Source organism: Scyliorhinus canicula, chromosome 8 (assembly GCF_902713615.1).
Source record: "Scyliorhinus canicula chromosome 8, sScyCan1.1, whole genome shotgun sequence".
NCBI classification, from domain to species: domain Eukaryota; kingdom Metazoa; phylum Chordata; class Chondrichthyes; order Carcharhiniformes; family Scyliorhinidae; genus Scyliorhinus; species Scyliorhinus canicula.
This window is the reverse complement of record NC_052153.1, coordinates 167357302-167373045: the sequence shown is the minus strand read 5'-3', so window position 1 is coordinate 167373045 and position 15744 is coordinate 167357302. Positions and strand designations below refer to the sequence as shown.

The window sequence follows — 15744 nt, the reverse complement described above, 5'->3', positions numbered from 1 at the left end:
CACCCCCCCCGATTTTTTGCATCCAGCCCCGAATGTCCCTTCCTCAGTCTAACCTGGTCCGCTACCTTCAGGTGTGTCTCCTGAAGCATGGCCATGTCCGCCTTCAGCCCCCGTTTGACCGGCCCATTCAGTCCCCTCACATTCCAAGGTATCAGCCGGATCAAGGGGCTCCTTGCCCCCCTCCCCCACCGACTAGCCATAACCCTTCCCCTGCCCGCCACTGGCCAGCGCCCCCCCGCTCGGCCCGTTCCCCACAGCGGCAAACCCCCATCCCGACCCCCCCTGCATACTCCAGCTCCTTCCTGGCCATTACAGCAGCAACCCGGTACCCCCCCCCCCCCCCAAAAAGCTAGGACCCCCCCCTAGCCACGTTACTCCCTCCATAATACTCCCGTAAGTCAGCTGACTCCTGCTGACCCCGGCAACTGCCGCCATTCCTCCGACCCCTCCCAGCGTGGGGCTACCCCTCCTCCCCAGTGCCCACCAGCAGGCTCTCCTCCTCCCTCTCCCGCGGGGAAAAAAAAGAAAAAAAAGCCCGCGCTTCTCAGCTCCAACCCCGCCCCCATCCACCTTCAACGCGGGAAAAAGCCCGCACTTTCCACCTGCCCGACCCCGCCTCCTCTAAGGCAGCTCCCATTGTCGGCCCAAGCCCCTCGCGGGGCCCCAGCTCCCTTCCCACCATCAGCTCCCCACACTACAAATCTACCCCCTACCTCGAGCCCATCCACCGAACCCACGCAAAAAGACAGTGCCCTGCCCGCCCTGAAAATCACACAGAACCAGCATTTAACAGAAAGCCCCCCCTCAGAAAATAACACAGTTACATACAGACCCCCGCATCCAACCCTCAGTTTGAGTCCAACTTCTCGGCCTGCACAAAGGCCCACGCCTCCTCCGGGGACTCGAAGTAAAAGTGTCGGTCTTTGTAGGTGACCCACAAACGCGCCGGCTACAACATGCCAAACGTCACTCCTTTGCTGTGTAGCACCGCCTTCGTCCGGTTGTACCCGGCCCTCCGCTTAGCCACCTCCGCACTCTAGTCCTGGTAGATCCGCACCACCTGCTACTCCGCTCCTTCTTGGCCCACCTGAGCACACACTCCCGGTCAACGAACCGGTGGAACCGCACCAGCACTGCCCGTGGCGGCTCATTCGGCTTGGGCCTCCTTGCCAGTATTCTGTGGGCCCCGTCCAGCTCCAGAACCCCTGGAAGGACCCAGCTCCCATCAGCGAATTCAGCAGGACGACCACGTAGGCTCCCATGTCCGATCCCTCCAGCCCCTCCGGGAGGCCCAGGATCCGCATATTTTTCCGCCTCGACCAGTTCTCCATCTCCTCGAACCGCTCCTGCCTCTTTTTGTGGAGCGCCTCATGCATCTCTACCTTTACCGCGAGGGCTGAGGCCCATCCTCTCTTTCAGAGGCCTTCTGTCGGATCTCCCGGATTGCCACCCCCTGGGCTGTCTGAGTCTCCAGCAGCTTGTCAATGGAAGCCTTCAACGGCTCTAGCAGCTCCACTTTGAGCTCCCGAAAGCAGCACTGGAGAGTCACCTGCTGCTCCTGCGCCCACTTCCTCCATTCCTCTAGGTCTCCGCCGGCCGCCATCTTGTGCTTCTTCCCTCGCTTTTTCTTAGGCGCTGCCACCGCTCTCTTGCTTGCCCCACTCCTGGTCCAGGCCATACACCGATGGGGGACTGCTGCTGACTCATTCCCACGTCGGGAATCGTCGAAAACATGCCGCTGTGGGGGCCCTAAAAAGAGCCCAAAGGTCCGTTCCTGGCGGGAGCTGCCGAACGTGCGGCTTAGCTCCGCATAGCCGCAACCGGAAGTCCCCCTGATTTACATTTTTAGGAGGATACAATGAGTGAGAAGGGGAACTAGGTACAGGATGCTATTTTGATATCCAGTAGTTACACAAATGGAAATCAGGGGAAGTTCAAAACTTATTCAATAAAAAAATCAATATTGATAAAGTATTTGAAATAATAGACAACATAGCAGAAGTAAAAACATGATGGAGTATCAAATCTTCACTCGCAGTGCTGAGAATGTGGAACTTGCTACCACACGGAGTGGTTGAGGCTATCAGCTTAAATCCATTAACGGTAGGTGGGATATATAAAAGTGAGAAAGGAATGGGAACAGGAGATCATTCAGCCCCTCAAGGCTGTTCCAGCATTCACTTAGATCATGACTGATCTATATCTCAATTCTATTTACCCACCTTGGTTCCATATTCTTTAAAAACTCTTGCCTAACAAAAATCTAACAGATCTCAGCTCTTATTTTCAATTGACCCAGCTCAACAGCTTTTTGTCCATCACCAGCGACTTAGCCTAACCTCTTGGATAGGGACTTAAAAATATTCCCAAAGCACATGTATTTGAAGTAATGCTTCCAAATGGTACCTGTAAGTGGAACCAAAGGTCTGACCTATCACTGTGCGCCCCCCCCCCCCCCCCCCCCCCCCCCCCCACACACACACACACACACACACACACACACACACACACACACACACACACACACACACACACACACACACACACACACACACACACACACACACACACACACACACCATTACAACAGGAAATACATTTCTACAATCATTGTTCCCTTCAGTACACCTGTGCTGCATTATTCATACCCTAACCTGGAGTAGGAGGTCTTGATACAGATGAATTAGGAGAGGGGTCAGATCCAGTTGTTCTCCTGACCAAAGTCTTCTTTCTTTTCCGTTCAAATGTTTTCACATTATTTTGTAGGGACATTTCCTGTCACATAAAAAGTTTGATTGTCAATAAATGGTCCATTTCCAGTTCATAGTGTGCATAAAAATGAACACCGAATTCAAACCTTTGCCAATTTTTAAACCGAGTTCTGCTTTTCCCGCCAAACATTCTTCCGGTTTGCGTGCAAGATGTGGACTCCTCGATGGGAGTGCAACTTTACAGGCAGAAGATACACTCTCACACTCCCACGGTCCAATACTCCCAAGTGTCCAATCATCTATCTCATGTGCCAGCAAGGATTTGTTACTGGCAAATGGTGTTTACTTTTGTTGAGATAACAGGATTAATGAGGGCAATGCTGTTGATATGGTGTGAACAGACTTCCAAAAGGCATGTGATGAAGTGCCGCATGAGCAAAGTTGTAGTTCATGGAATAAAAGGGACTGCAGCAACATGGGTATAAAATTGAGTGACTAACAGGAGACAGTTGTTTTTTGGACTGGAGGGAAGTTAATGGTGGAGCTTTCCAGGGGTTGGTGCTAGGACTCCTGCTCTTCCTGAGGTACAGTAATGATTTAGAGTTTTGTGTGCAGAGCTCAATTTCAAAATTTATGGACGATAGAGAAATTGAAGGTACTTTGAACTGTGAGGTGGAAAATGTAGAACTTCAAAAAGGATATAGGTTGGTGGAATGGGTGGACAAGTAACAGATGAAATTCAAAGCAGAGAAGTGTGAAGTAATTAATTTTGGTCGGATGTTGAGTGACAACATTAAATAAAAGGGTACAATTCTAAAAGGGCTGCAGGAGCAGAGGGACCTGAGTGTGTGTGTATATAAAATATTGAAGCTGGCAGGACAGGCTGAGAGAGTAGTTAAGAAAGCTTTATCAACAGGACATAGAGTACAAAAGCAATGAGGTTATGTTAAACTGTATAAAATACTGGTTTGGCCTCAATTGGAGCAGTGCATCAAGACCGGGCACCACACCTTAGGAAGGAGGTGAAGGCATTAAAGAGAGTGCCGAAACAATTAATGAGAATGATTCTAGGGATGAGGAACTTCAGTTACATAGATAACTCAGAAGTTGAGACCATTTTCCTTGACTAAAAGAAGTTGGTTGAGGGGAGATTTGATAGACGTTTCAAAATCACATGGGGAGAATAGATATGGAGAAACTGTTCCCATTGGCAGTTAAGAATTAACCACATTGTTGTGGGTCAGGAGTCACGTGTAGGCCAGACCAGGTAAAAACAGCAGATTTCCTTCCCTAAAGGACATTAGTGAACCAGATGAGTTTTTACGACAATCGTCAATGGTTTCCTGGGTCATCATTAGACTTTAATTCCAGATTTTTATTGATTTCAAATACCACTATGTGCAGTGGCGGGATTTGAACCTGGATCCCCAGAGCATTACTCTGGGTCTCTGGTTTACTAGTCCAGTGACAATACAACTAAGCCACCACCTTCCCTGTGTGTTCTGTTTCACGGAGACATGGCTCATTCCTGCCTCACCGGACTGTGCCGCACAACCTGATGGCTTCTCAATACACCAGATGGACCGCGCAGTGTCGTCATGCAAAGTGAAGGGTGGAGGAGTTTGTCTCCTCGCCAACTCCTCCTGGTGCTTGGACGTGACGACGCTGGCGAACTACTGCTCCCTGGACCTGGAATACCTGACTGTGAAGTGCCGCCCACACTACCTTCCACGGGAGTTCACTTTTGCCATCAGCACGGCGGTCTTCATCACACCGCAGGTGGAAGCGAAGAAGGTGCTTGATGAATTGTGCACCTCTATAAATAACAATGAAACAGAATACCAGGAGATCTTGTTCATCGTGGCCGGGGACTTCAACAAGGCCAATCTCAAGAGTGTACTGCCAGAATTCCACCAACACACATCCTGTCCCACCAGGGGCCTCAACATCCTTGGCCACTGCTATACAAACATCAAGGGCGCCTACCGATCCATTCTCCGACCGCACTTCGGAAAATCAGGCCACAAGACGGTGCTCCTTCTCCCGGCGTACAAAACAGAAACTTAAGTGGGAGAATCCAGTGAAGAAGGTTGTTAAATGCTGGCCCAGGGCAATGGAAGAACTCCTACACAACTGCTTGGAATCAGTGCATGTTCAAGAACTCAGCGGCCAACCTAAATGAGTATACCACCACCGTCACAGACTTCATCAGTAAATGTGTACAAGATTGCATGCCAAAAAAGATAGTAGGTGCGTTCTCCAACCGGAAACTATGGTTGAACTGGAAGATTCACTCCCTACTGAAGGCCAGGTCTGAGGTGTTCAAGACAGGCAACCTTGACCTACACAAGAAATCAGGGATGCCAAGAGACAATACCAGACTAAGCTGGAGTCACAGACTAACGATATGGACTCTCGGCGGTTGTGGCAAGGCTTAAACAACATAACAGGCTACAAGTCAGAGCCGAGTAGAATATCCAGCAACAGCGCACTCCTCCGCGATGAAGTCAATGCATTCTCTGCTCACTTCGAGCTGGAAACCAACATACATTGTCAACTGTCCCACCGGTTTTGGACACACCCATACCTCCCGTCACAGCCTCCGACGTCAGATCAGCCTTCTTGAAAGTGAACCCATGGAAAGCTGTGGGTACAGATGGAGCCCCTGGTCGTGCACTCAGATCCTACATGGACCAAAAGGTGGGTGTGTTCGCTGACATCTTTAACCTCTCCCTACTCGTTCCGAGCTGCTTCAAGAAGACCATCAACATCATGCTGGTGCCAAAGAAAAACCAGACGCCTAACGGCGCCGAGGTCTCAGATTCGATCCCGGCTCTGGGTCCCTGTTTGTGTGGAGTTTGCACAGTCTCCCTGTGTTTGCCCCCACAACCCAAAGATGTGCAGAGTAGGTGGATTGATCACGTTAAATTGGCCCTGAATTGGAAAAAATTAATTGGGTACTCCAAATTTGTTTTAAAAATCAGGCAACGTGCCTCACCGACCATCCTCCAGTGGCCTTGACATCTATCATTATGAAGTGTGTCATGACACAAATCAACCCATACTCCCAGAAGCCTTGATATACTGCAATTCGCATACCACCACAACCGGTACACAGCAGACGCCATCTCCCTGGCCCTACACTCATCCCTGGAGCACCTCGATAAGACTCCTATTCATTGACTACAGCTCCGCCTTCAACACCATAATCCTAGCCAGGCTCATATCAAAACTCCAAAACCTAGGACTTGGCTCCTCCCTCTGCAACTGGTTCCTCGATTTCCTGACCCATGGACCACAATCAGGAAGGATGAATAGCAACACCTCCTCCACGATAGTCCTCAATACCAGGGCACGCAAGGCTGGGTACCGTGGCCCCCTACTATACTCTGTATACACACAAGACTGTATGGCACAATTTGGCTCCAACTCCATCTACAAGTTTGCCGATGACACGACCGTAATGGGTCGAATCTTGAACAACGATGAGTCAGAGTACAGGTGGGACAAAGAGAACCTAGTGGAGTGGTGTAACAACAACAACAACAACAACAACAATCTCTCACTCAACGTCAGCAAAACTAAGGAGCTGGTCATTGACATCAGTAAGCGGAGTATCATACACGCCCCTGTCTGCATCAATGGTGCCATGGTGGTAATGGTTAACAGCTTCAAATTCCAAAGTTTGCACATCACCAACAATCTGTCCTGGCCCACCCACGTCGACACTACAACCAGAAAAGCGCAACAGCACCTACACTTCCTCATGAAACCAAGGAAATGTGGGATATCCACGTTTACATTTAACAATGTTTAGAGATGCACCATAGAAAGTATCCTTTCTGGCTGCGTCACAGCCTGGTATGACAACTGCAAGGCCCAAGACCGTAAGAAATTACAGAGGGTCATGAACACAGCCCAGCCCATCACGCAAACCCGTCCATTGACTCTGTCTACACCTCACGCAGCTTTGGGAAAGTGGACTGCATAATCAAAGACCCCTACAAATCAGGTTATTCTCTCTTCCAACCTCTTCCATTGGGCAGGAAATACAAAAGTCGAGAACATGCACGAACAGATTCAAAAACAGCTTCTTCCCTCCTGTTATCAGACTCCTGAATCACCTTCTTATGGACTGAACTGATTCGCTTCACACATCTTCTCCACTCAGTAGCACTACACTCCGTATGCCTCACCCGTTGTCTTTGTCCATGTATTTACATTGTGTGTATTTATGTATGTCCTATTTTTTCCCCATGTATGGAACGATCTATCTGGACTATATGCAGATCAACACTTTTCACACCTCAGTACATGTGACAAAAACCCCAAATCCATTGATGAAAGGAACAAGATCCAGAGTGCACAGGTTGAAGGTAATTGGCAAAAGAAGCCATGGCGACATGAGGAGAAACCTTTTTATGCAGCAAGTGGTTAGGATCTGGAATGCACTGCCCGATAATGTGGCGAAGGCAGGGTCAATCAAGCATTAACCAGGAAATTGAATTATTATTTGAAAAGGGAAGAAAGTTGGGAGAATGGGACTTGGTGAATTGCCAATTAATGCTTTAACAGCCAGCACAGACACGATGTGGAGGATGTCCATCCATGCTATAAACATTCTATGTTAGTCTGCAGACCCTCACTGTGGATGTTATTTAACAGTTGGGTGGGGGGACGCAGTATCCACATGTACACACGTCTAGCAGGTGTCAGTGAACAGTAATCAAGAGCAACATCTCTGGCTGATTGTGCGACATCTGAACACATTGAGAATCAGAATATTGTTCCTACCAGTTCCCACCTCAGATTAGCCAATTGATCTCTGGTGGCCTTCCTGATATACGTGATAGAGGTTTTACAGCACAAAAAGAGGACCTTTGGCCCATCGTGTCAGTTCCGGCCATCAAACACATATCTAATCTAATCCGTTTTCCAGGACTTGGCCTATAGCCCTGTACGCTATGGCATTTAAAGTGCTCATCTAAATGCTTAAATGTTGTGAGGGTGCATACCTCTACCACCCTCTCAGGCAGTGAGGTCCAGATTCCCACCACCCTCTGGGTGAAAATGTTTTTCCACACATATCCTGCCCCTTACCTTAAATCTATGCCCCTTGTTATTGACCACTTAAAGTTCCTTCTGATCTATGTGCTTCATAATTTTGTATGCCTCGATCAGAACCCCTTAGCCTCCTCATCTCTAAGGTAAACAACACCAGCCAAACCAGCCTCTCTACGTGGCTGAAATGCTCCATCACAGACAACATCCTGGTGAAACGCCTCTGCACCCTTTCTGGGTCAATCACATACTACCTATATTGTGGCAACCAGAACTGTACACGGTACCCGAGCTGTGGCATAATGAGTGTTTTACACAGCTCCATAATAACCTCCCTGCTCTTATATTCTATATCTCAGCTAATAAGACCATAAGAAAAAGGACCAGGAGTAGCCCATTCATACCTTCCAGCGTGCTCCACCATTTAATAAGATCTAACTCTCACTGATTCCACTTTCCTACTTTCTCTCCGTAACTCTTAATTCCCCTTATTGACTGAAAGGCAAATATCCCATATCCCTTAACCACCTTATCTACCTGTCCAACAGCCTTTAGGGATCGATGGACATGCACCCCAAGGACCCTCTGGTCCTCTGTACTTCCTAGGGTCTTATCATCCACTGTGTGTTCCCTTGGCTTGTTAGTCCTGCCCAAAATGCATTACTCCACACTTTTCCGGTTTAAATTCCATTTGTCACTCTTCTGGGCCCTTTGCCCATCTGACCAGCAGATGTCATCCTGTAATCAGTTATAATGTCAGCCACCAATAGGCCAAAGGTTGCCTGGAACTTTGCCAAACAGATAATATAGGTAACTGCTACCAGTAAATGGGAATCATTCACATTTAGTTTTGCTTTATTATAAAACAATGTGATAAGTATTAGGGTTAGGCTCTACACTGAAAAGAGCCTGAAGCCTTCTTGAAAAACAATTTTAAAAGGGATTTCCAAATGAATAGAATACATAAAGGATTTCAAGTATCAGTGTTTGTAATCCAGCAGCATTGTAAAACTTTCATTTTAACTCCAAAACATCACGAAAAACAATCATGATTAGAATACATCACCAATCCTCCTTTTAATGTACAAACCATGTTGTGGGGCAGGAGTGTAGACAATGTAACACCTCCGTTCTGAAAGTGAGGGGGAAATATAAACTTTGACCAGTTAATCTAACTCTAGGTGGGGTGAAGATGAACAGAGAAGTCTAAGGTTCAAACACTCAATTTTCTGAAGTGCAGGCAATTAAAGCTATCAAAAGTGCTTGCACCCAATGAGGCACAGAGTACAGAGCCGCAGCTTTTCTTTCAGAGAAGTCAGGTAATGATCCACTTGGCAAAGAGCATGGTCCGTGGCCTTAAAAGGAGTCATCACACACCTCACAGAATGCTGCATAAACAGCGACTTTAAAAGACAGCAGAAAAAGCAAATCTTATCAATGGAGCCAAACACCAAATATGTTCAAAAAGCAAAAGGAATAATCTGAAACAAAACCAGAAAATGTTGGAAATACTCAGGAGATCAGGTAGCATCAGAGCAGAGAAAAACAAAGTAAATGTTTCAAGTCAATGACATTTTGAGTTCTGACAAAAGGCCATTGGACCCAAAACATTTACTCGGTCTCTCTCATATATTTATATTCAGGCAATAATGTTTGCAAATAGATGCAAAAGACATTTTACAGATAAAACCACAGCCCTGATTGTTATATTTAGAATTGGTATTTTATACACAACACATAAAAATCAAACGATTTAGTCAGAAAGATTAGCATTTCTTTTATACCTATCAATAAGCTCTCACTTTGAGTAAATTGCTTTTTAATGCTAGAAAGAATAGCTTTGAATTTGAGTGAAACTTTGTAATTGACATTAACAGATTTCTGGCTACTTTAGAAATGTAGCAATTGGCCTTTCGACCTGCTCCACCATTCATTATGATCATGTCTCATCATTCAACCCAAAAGTCTAATCCCGCTTTTCCCCCTATATCCTTTGATATCTTTTGCCTTAAGGGCTATATTTAACTGCTTCTTGGAAACATGCAATGTTTTGGCTCAACTACTTCCTGTGGTAACAAATTCCACAGGTCGACCACTCTCTGGGTGAAGAAAATTGCCCTCATCTCTGTCCTAAACGGTTACCCCGTATCCTCAGACTGTGAGCTCTGGTTCTGGACACACTCACCATCGGCAACATCCTACATCTATCCTGTCTAGCCCAGTTAGGATTTTATAGGTCTCTATGATACCGCTCCACCTTCCCTCTTCTGAACTCCAGCGAATACAATCCTAACCAATTCAATCTCTCCTCATAAGTCAGTCCTGCCATCCCAGGAATCTGTCTGGTAAACCTTCGCTGCACTCAATCTAGAACAAGAACATCCTTCCTCAGATAAGGAAACCAAACTTGCACACAATATTCCAGATATGGCCTCACCAAGTCCCTGTATAATTGCAGAAAGACATCCCTGCTCCTGTACTCGAATACTCTCGCAATGAAGGCCAGCATACCATTTGCCTTCTTTACCACCTGTTGTACCTGCATGCTTACCTTCAGTAACTGGTGTATGAGGACACCCAGATCTCGTTGCACATTCCTCTCTCCTAATTTATGGACATTCAGATAATAATCTGTCTTCCCATTTTTGCTACCAAAGTGGATAACCTCGCATTTCTCTTAACTATACTACATCTGACATTCATTTGCCCACTCACTCAATTTGTCCACATCACACTAAAGGATCATAGAATCATAGTATTTACAGTGTATCCTCCTCACAGCTCACCCACCCACCCAACGGTGTCATCTGCAAATTTGGAGATATTATATTTTGTTCCCTCATTTAAATCATTAATTATATATTGCGAATAGCTGGGGTCCTAGCACCGATCCCTGCAGTACCTCACTAATCACTGCCTGCCAATTTGAAAAACACCTATTAATTCCTTCTCTTTGTTTCTTGCCTGCCAAACAGTTTTCTATTCATCTCAATCCCATATGCTTTAATTTTACCCACTAAATTCTTATGCGGGACTTTGTCAAAAGTTTATGAAAGTCCAAATATAACACAGCCACTGGCTCCTCCCTCGACAACTAGCGAGGTCAGGCTTACTGGTCTATAATTCCCTGCTTTCTCACTACCTTCCTTTTTATTTATTTAAAAACATTTTTTAAATACCCAATTTTTTTTTTTCCCCAAAGGGGCATTTAGTGTCGCTAATTGACCTGCCCTACACATCTTTGGGTGGGGGGCGAAAGTCACACAGACACAGGGAAATTGTGCAAACTCCACACGAACAGTGACCCGGGGCCGGGATCCTCAGCGCTGAGGCCGTAGTGCTAACCACTACGCCACTGTGCCACCCCCTCTACCTCCCTTCATAACTAATAGAGTTACATTAGCTACATCACAGTCTAAGTTTCAAGGTTACCAGAAAACGCTTCTAAACTTTACCAGCCCTGTTTTGTCTCCTCATCTGCCATTTTCTTTGACCTGGCCAAAACCAAAGGAATCACAAGTGAATGAAAAAGCATGTTCCTTACCCTGGAAGGCTCTGTAAGAAATGAGGAGCCCCAGCTCTGAGCTGCTGATGCACATGCTCTCTCGTTACTTTGCTCTTTCCATTTTGAAATTGACCACCGAGTTTCAACCAACGACTTCCTTCTGGCAACAGCTGAAGCAGGTTTTTGCTTAGTTCCAGAATTCCCATCACGAGGATTCTTTCCTCCAGGTTTCTGCATCCGAATGTCCTTAGATCGTTTGGAGGTTTTACTGGACAGTGGGCTCGATACTGTTTTCAACCTCATTCTCTTGGTTTCTGCCTGTGAAATATTTTAATTAAATAAGCAGATCACTCAAAATTAAACGGCACTTTCGGTAAAAATGGCCGTGTGAATTATTTGCCCCAATATTTTCATCCCTGTGGGGGTGCATTTCTCCTGACAACAACTAAATTGAAACATATAAAATTCTCAAAGGGTTTAGCAGCATAGATGCTGATAAAGTGTTTCCCCTGGCTGGGGAATCTAGAACACAGGGTCACAGACTCAGAATAAGGGGTCAGCTATTTAGGTTTGAGATGAGGAAAAAAATCCCTTCACTCTAAAAATGTGAATCTTTGGAAGTATCTACCCTAGACAGCTGTGGATGCTCAGCCATTGAATATATTTAAGACAGAGGTAGATAGATCTTTGGCTACTGAAGGAATTAATGGGTAATGTATAGTGCGAGTAGATGGAGTTGAGGTAGAAAAACAGTCTTGTTGAAAAATATTGCTGCCTCAAATGGGCCAAGTAGCCTCCTCCAGCTCCTATTTCTTATGTTCTGAAGAAAATAGAAATGTCAATGAAAGTCACTTTGGACATAATCGTATTTAACTTTGCAATGAAAAGGACATTATTAATTGTACCTGCAATTTTCAAAATATTGTCCTGCTAGTGTCATTGCCACTTAACTTTTTATTGCTTTTCTTTGTAGTTCTCACCAGTGGAGTGGAAAACGAGGATAAAACCTTTCCTTGGAATTATGTTTAATTAAAAGAAATCTCTGCTTTTCAGTTACGCCATAGGATGGCCTGTCATAGTAAAATGATTACAAAATAATGAGAAGTTCTACGAGATTGAGGTTTTACAGCACAAAAAGAGGACCTTTGGCCCATCGTGTCTGTTCCGGCCATCAAACACCTATCTAATCTAATCTGTTTTCCAGGACATGGCCTGTATCCTTGTACGCTATGGCATTTAAAGTGCTCATCTAAATGCTTAAATGTTGTGAGGGTGCCTACCTCTATCACCCTCTCAGGCAGTGAGGTCCAGATTCCCACCACCCTCTGGGTGAAAATGTTTTTCCACACATATCCTGCCCCTTACCTTAAATCTATGCCCCTTGTTATTGACCACTTAAAGTTCCTTCTGATCTATGTGCTTCATAATTTTGTATGCCTCGATCAGAACCCCCTCAGCCTTCTCATCTCTAAGGTAAACAACACCAGCCAAACCAGCCTCTCTACGTGGCTGAAATGCTCCATCACAGACAACATCCTGGTGAAACGCCTCTGCACCCTTTCTGGGTCAATCACATACTACCTATATTGTGGCAACCAGAACTGTACACGGTACCCGAGCTGTGGCATAATGAGTGTTTTACACAGCTCCATAATAACCTCCCTGCTCTTATATTCTATATCTCAGCTAATAAGACCATAAGAAAAAGGACCAGGAGTAGCCCATTCATACCTTCCAGCGTGCTCCACCATTTAATAAGATCTAACTCTCACTGATTCCACTTTCCTACTTTCTCTCCGTAACTCTTAATTCCCCTTATTGACTGAAAGGCAAATATCCCATATCCCTTAACCACCTTATCTACCTGTCCAACAGCCTTTAGGGATCGATGGACATGCACCCCAAGGACCCTCTGGTCCTCTGTACTTCCTAGGGTCTTATCATCCACTGTGTGTTCCCTTGGCTTGTTAGTCCTGCCCAAAATGCATTACTCCACACTTTTCCGGTTTAAATTCCATTTGTCACTCTTCTGGGCCCTTTGCCCATCTGACCAGCAGATGTCATCCTGTAATCAGTTATAATGTCAGCCACCAATAGGCCAAAGGTTGCCTGGAACTTTGCCAAACAGATAATATAGGTAACTGCTACCAGTAAATGGGAATCATTCACATTTAGTTTTGCTTTATTATAAAACAATGTGATAAGTATTAGGGTTAGGCTCTACACTGAAAAGAGCCTGAAGCCTTCTTGAAAAACAATTTTAAAAGGGATTTCCAAATGAATAGAATACATAAAGGATTTCAAGTATCAGTGTTTGTAATCCAGCAGCATTGTAAAACTTTCATTTTAACTCCAAAACATCACGAAAAACAATCATGATTAGAATACATCACCAATCCTCCTTTTAATGTACAAACCATGTTGTGGGGCAGGAGTGTAGACAATGTAACACCTCCGTTCTGAAAGTGAGGGGGAAATATAAACTTTGACCAGTTAATCTAACTCTAGGTGGGGTGAAGATGAACAGAGAAGTCTAAGGTTCAAACACTCAATTTTCTGAAGTGCAGGCAATTAAAGCTATCAAAAGTGCTTGCACCCAATGAGGCACAGAGTACAGAGCCGCAGCTTTTCTTTCAGAGAAGTCAGGTAATGATCCACTTGGCAAAGAGCATGGTCCGTGGCCTTAAAAGGAGTCATCACACACCTCACAGAATGCTGCATAAACAGCGACTTTAAAAGACAGCAGAAAAAGCAAATCTTATCAATGGAGCCAAACACCAAATATGTTCAAAAAGCAAAAGGAATAATCTGAAACAAAACCAGAAAATGTTGGAAATACTCAGGAGATCAGGTAGCATCAGAGCAGAGAAAAACAAAGTAAATGTTTCAAGTCAATGACATTTTGAGTTCTGACAAAAGGCCATTGGACCCAAAACATTTACTCGGTCTCTCTCATATATTTATATTCAGGCAATAATGTTTGCAAATAGATGCAAAAGACATTTTACAGATAAAACCACAGCCCTGATTGTTATATTTAGAATTGGTATTTTATACACAACACATAAAAATCAAACGATTTAGTCAGAAAGATTAGCATTTCTTTTATACCTATCAATAAGCTCTCACTTTGAGTAAATTGCTTTTTAATGCTAGAAAGAATAGCTTTGAATTTGAGTGAAACTTTGTAATTGACATTAACAGATTTCTGGCTACTTTAGAAATGTAGCAATTGGCCTTTCGACCTGCTCCACCATTCATTATGATCATGTCTCATCATTCAACCCAAAAGTCTAATCCCGCTTTTCCCCCTATATCCTTTGATATCTTTTGCCTTAAGGGCTATATTTAACTGCTTCTTGGAAACATGCAATGTTTTGGCTCAACTACTTCCTGTGGTAACAAATTCCACAGGTCGACCACTCTCTGGGTGAAGAAAATTGCCCTCATCTCTGTCCTAAACGGTTACCCCGTATCCTCAGACTGTGAGCTCTGGTTCTGGACACACTCACCATCGGCAACATCCTACATCTATCCTGTCTAGCCCAGTTAGGATTTTATAGGTCTCTATGATACCGCTCCACCTTCCCTCTTCTGAACTCCAGCGAATACAATCCTAACCAATTCAATCTCTCCTCATAAGTCAGTCCTGCCATCCCAGGAATCTGTCTGGTAAACCTTCGCTGCACTCAATCTAGAACAAGAACATCCTTCCTCAGATAAGGAAACCAAACTTGCACACAATATTCCAGATATGGCCTCACCAAGTCCCTGTATAATTGCAGAAAGACATCCCTGCTCCTGTACTCGAATACTCTCGCAATGAAGGCCAGCATACCATTTGCCTTCTTTACCACCTGTTGTACCTGCATGCTTACCTTCAGTAACTGGTGTATGAGGACACCCAGATCTCGTTGCACATTCCTCTCTCCTAATTTATGGACATTCAGATAATAATCTGTCTTCCCATTTTTGCTACCAAAGTGGATAACCTCGCATTTCTCTTAACTATACTACATCTGACATTCATTTGCCCACTCACTCAATTTGTCCACATCACACTAAAGGATCATAGAATCATAGTATTTACAGTGTATCCTCCTCACAGCTCACCCACCCACCCAACGGTGTCATCTGCAAATTTGGAGATATTATATTTTGTTCCCTCATTTAAATCATTAATTATATATTGCGAATAGCTGGGGTCCTAGCACCGATCCCTGCAGTACCTCACTAATCACTGCCTGCCAATTTGAAAAACACCTATTAATTCCTTCTCTTTGTTTCTTGCCTGCCAAACAGTTTTCTATTCATCTCAATCCCATATGCTTTAATTTTACCCACTAAATTCTTATGCGGGACTTTGTCAAAAGTTTATGAAAGTCCAAATATAACACAGCCACTGGCTCCTCCCTCGACAACTAGCGAGGTCAGGCTTACTGGTCTATAATTCCCTGCTTTCTCACT

At 44.9% G+C, this 15744-nt stretch overlaps 1 protein-coding gene across 1 annotated transcript in view; it reads right to left on the bottom strand.

The window, feature by feature from the left end:
* The window catches only part of cenpu (centromere protein U), a 64754-nt gene that overhangs the window by 18607 nt on the left and 30403 nt on the right, over nucleotides 1–15744 (bottom strand). The window contains exons 8-9 of the mRNA XM_038803902.1: nucleotides 11317–11595; nucleotides 2655–2775 (exon numbers count right to left, since the gene is read on the bottom strand). Of these exons, the coding sequence (XP_038659830.1) occupies nucleotides 2655–2775; nucleotides 11317–11595 (400 nt within the window). The remainder of the gene's footprint in view (nucleotides 1–2654; nucleotides 2776–11316; nucleotides 11596–15744) is intronic.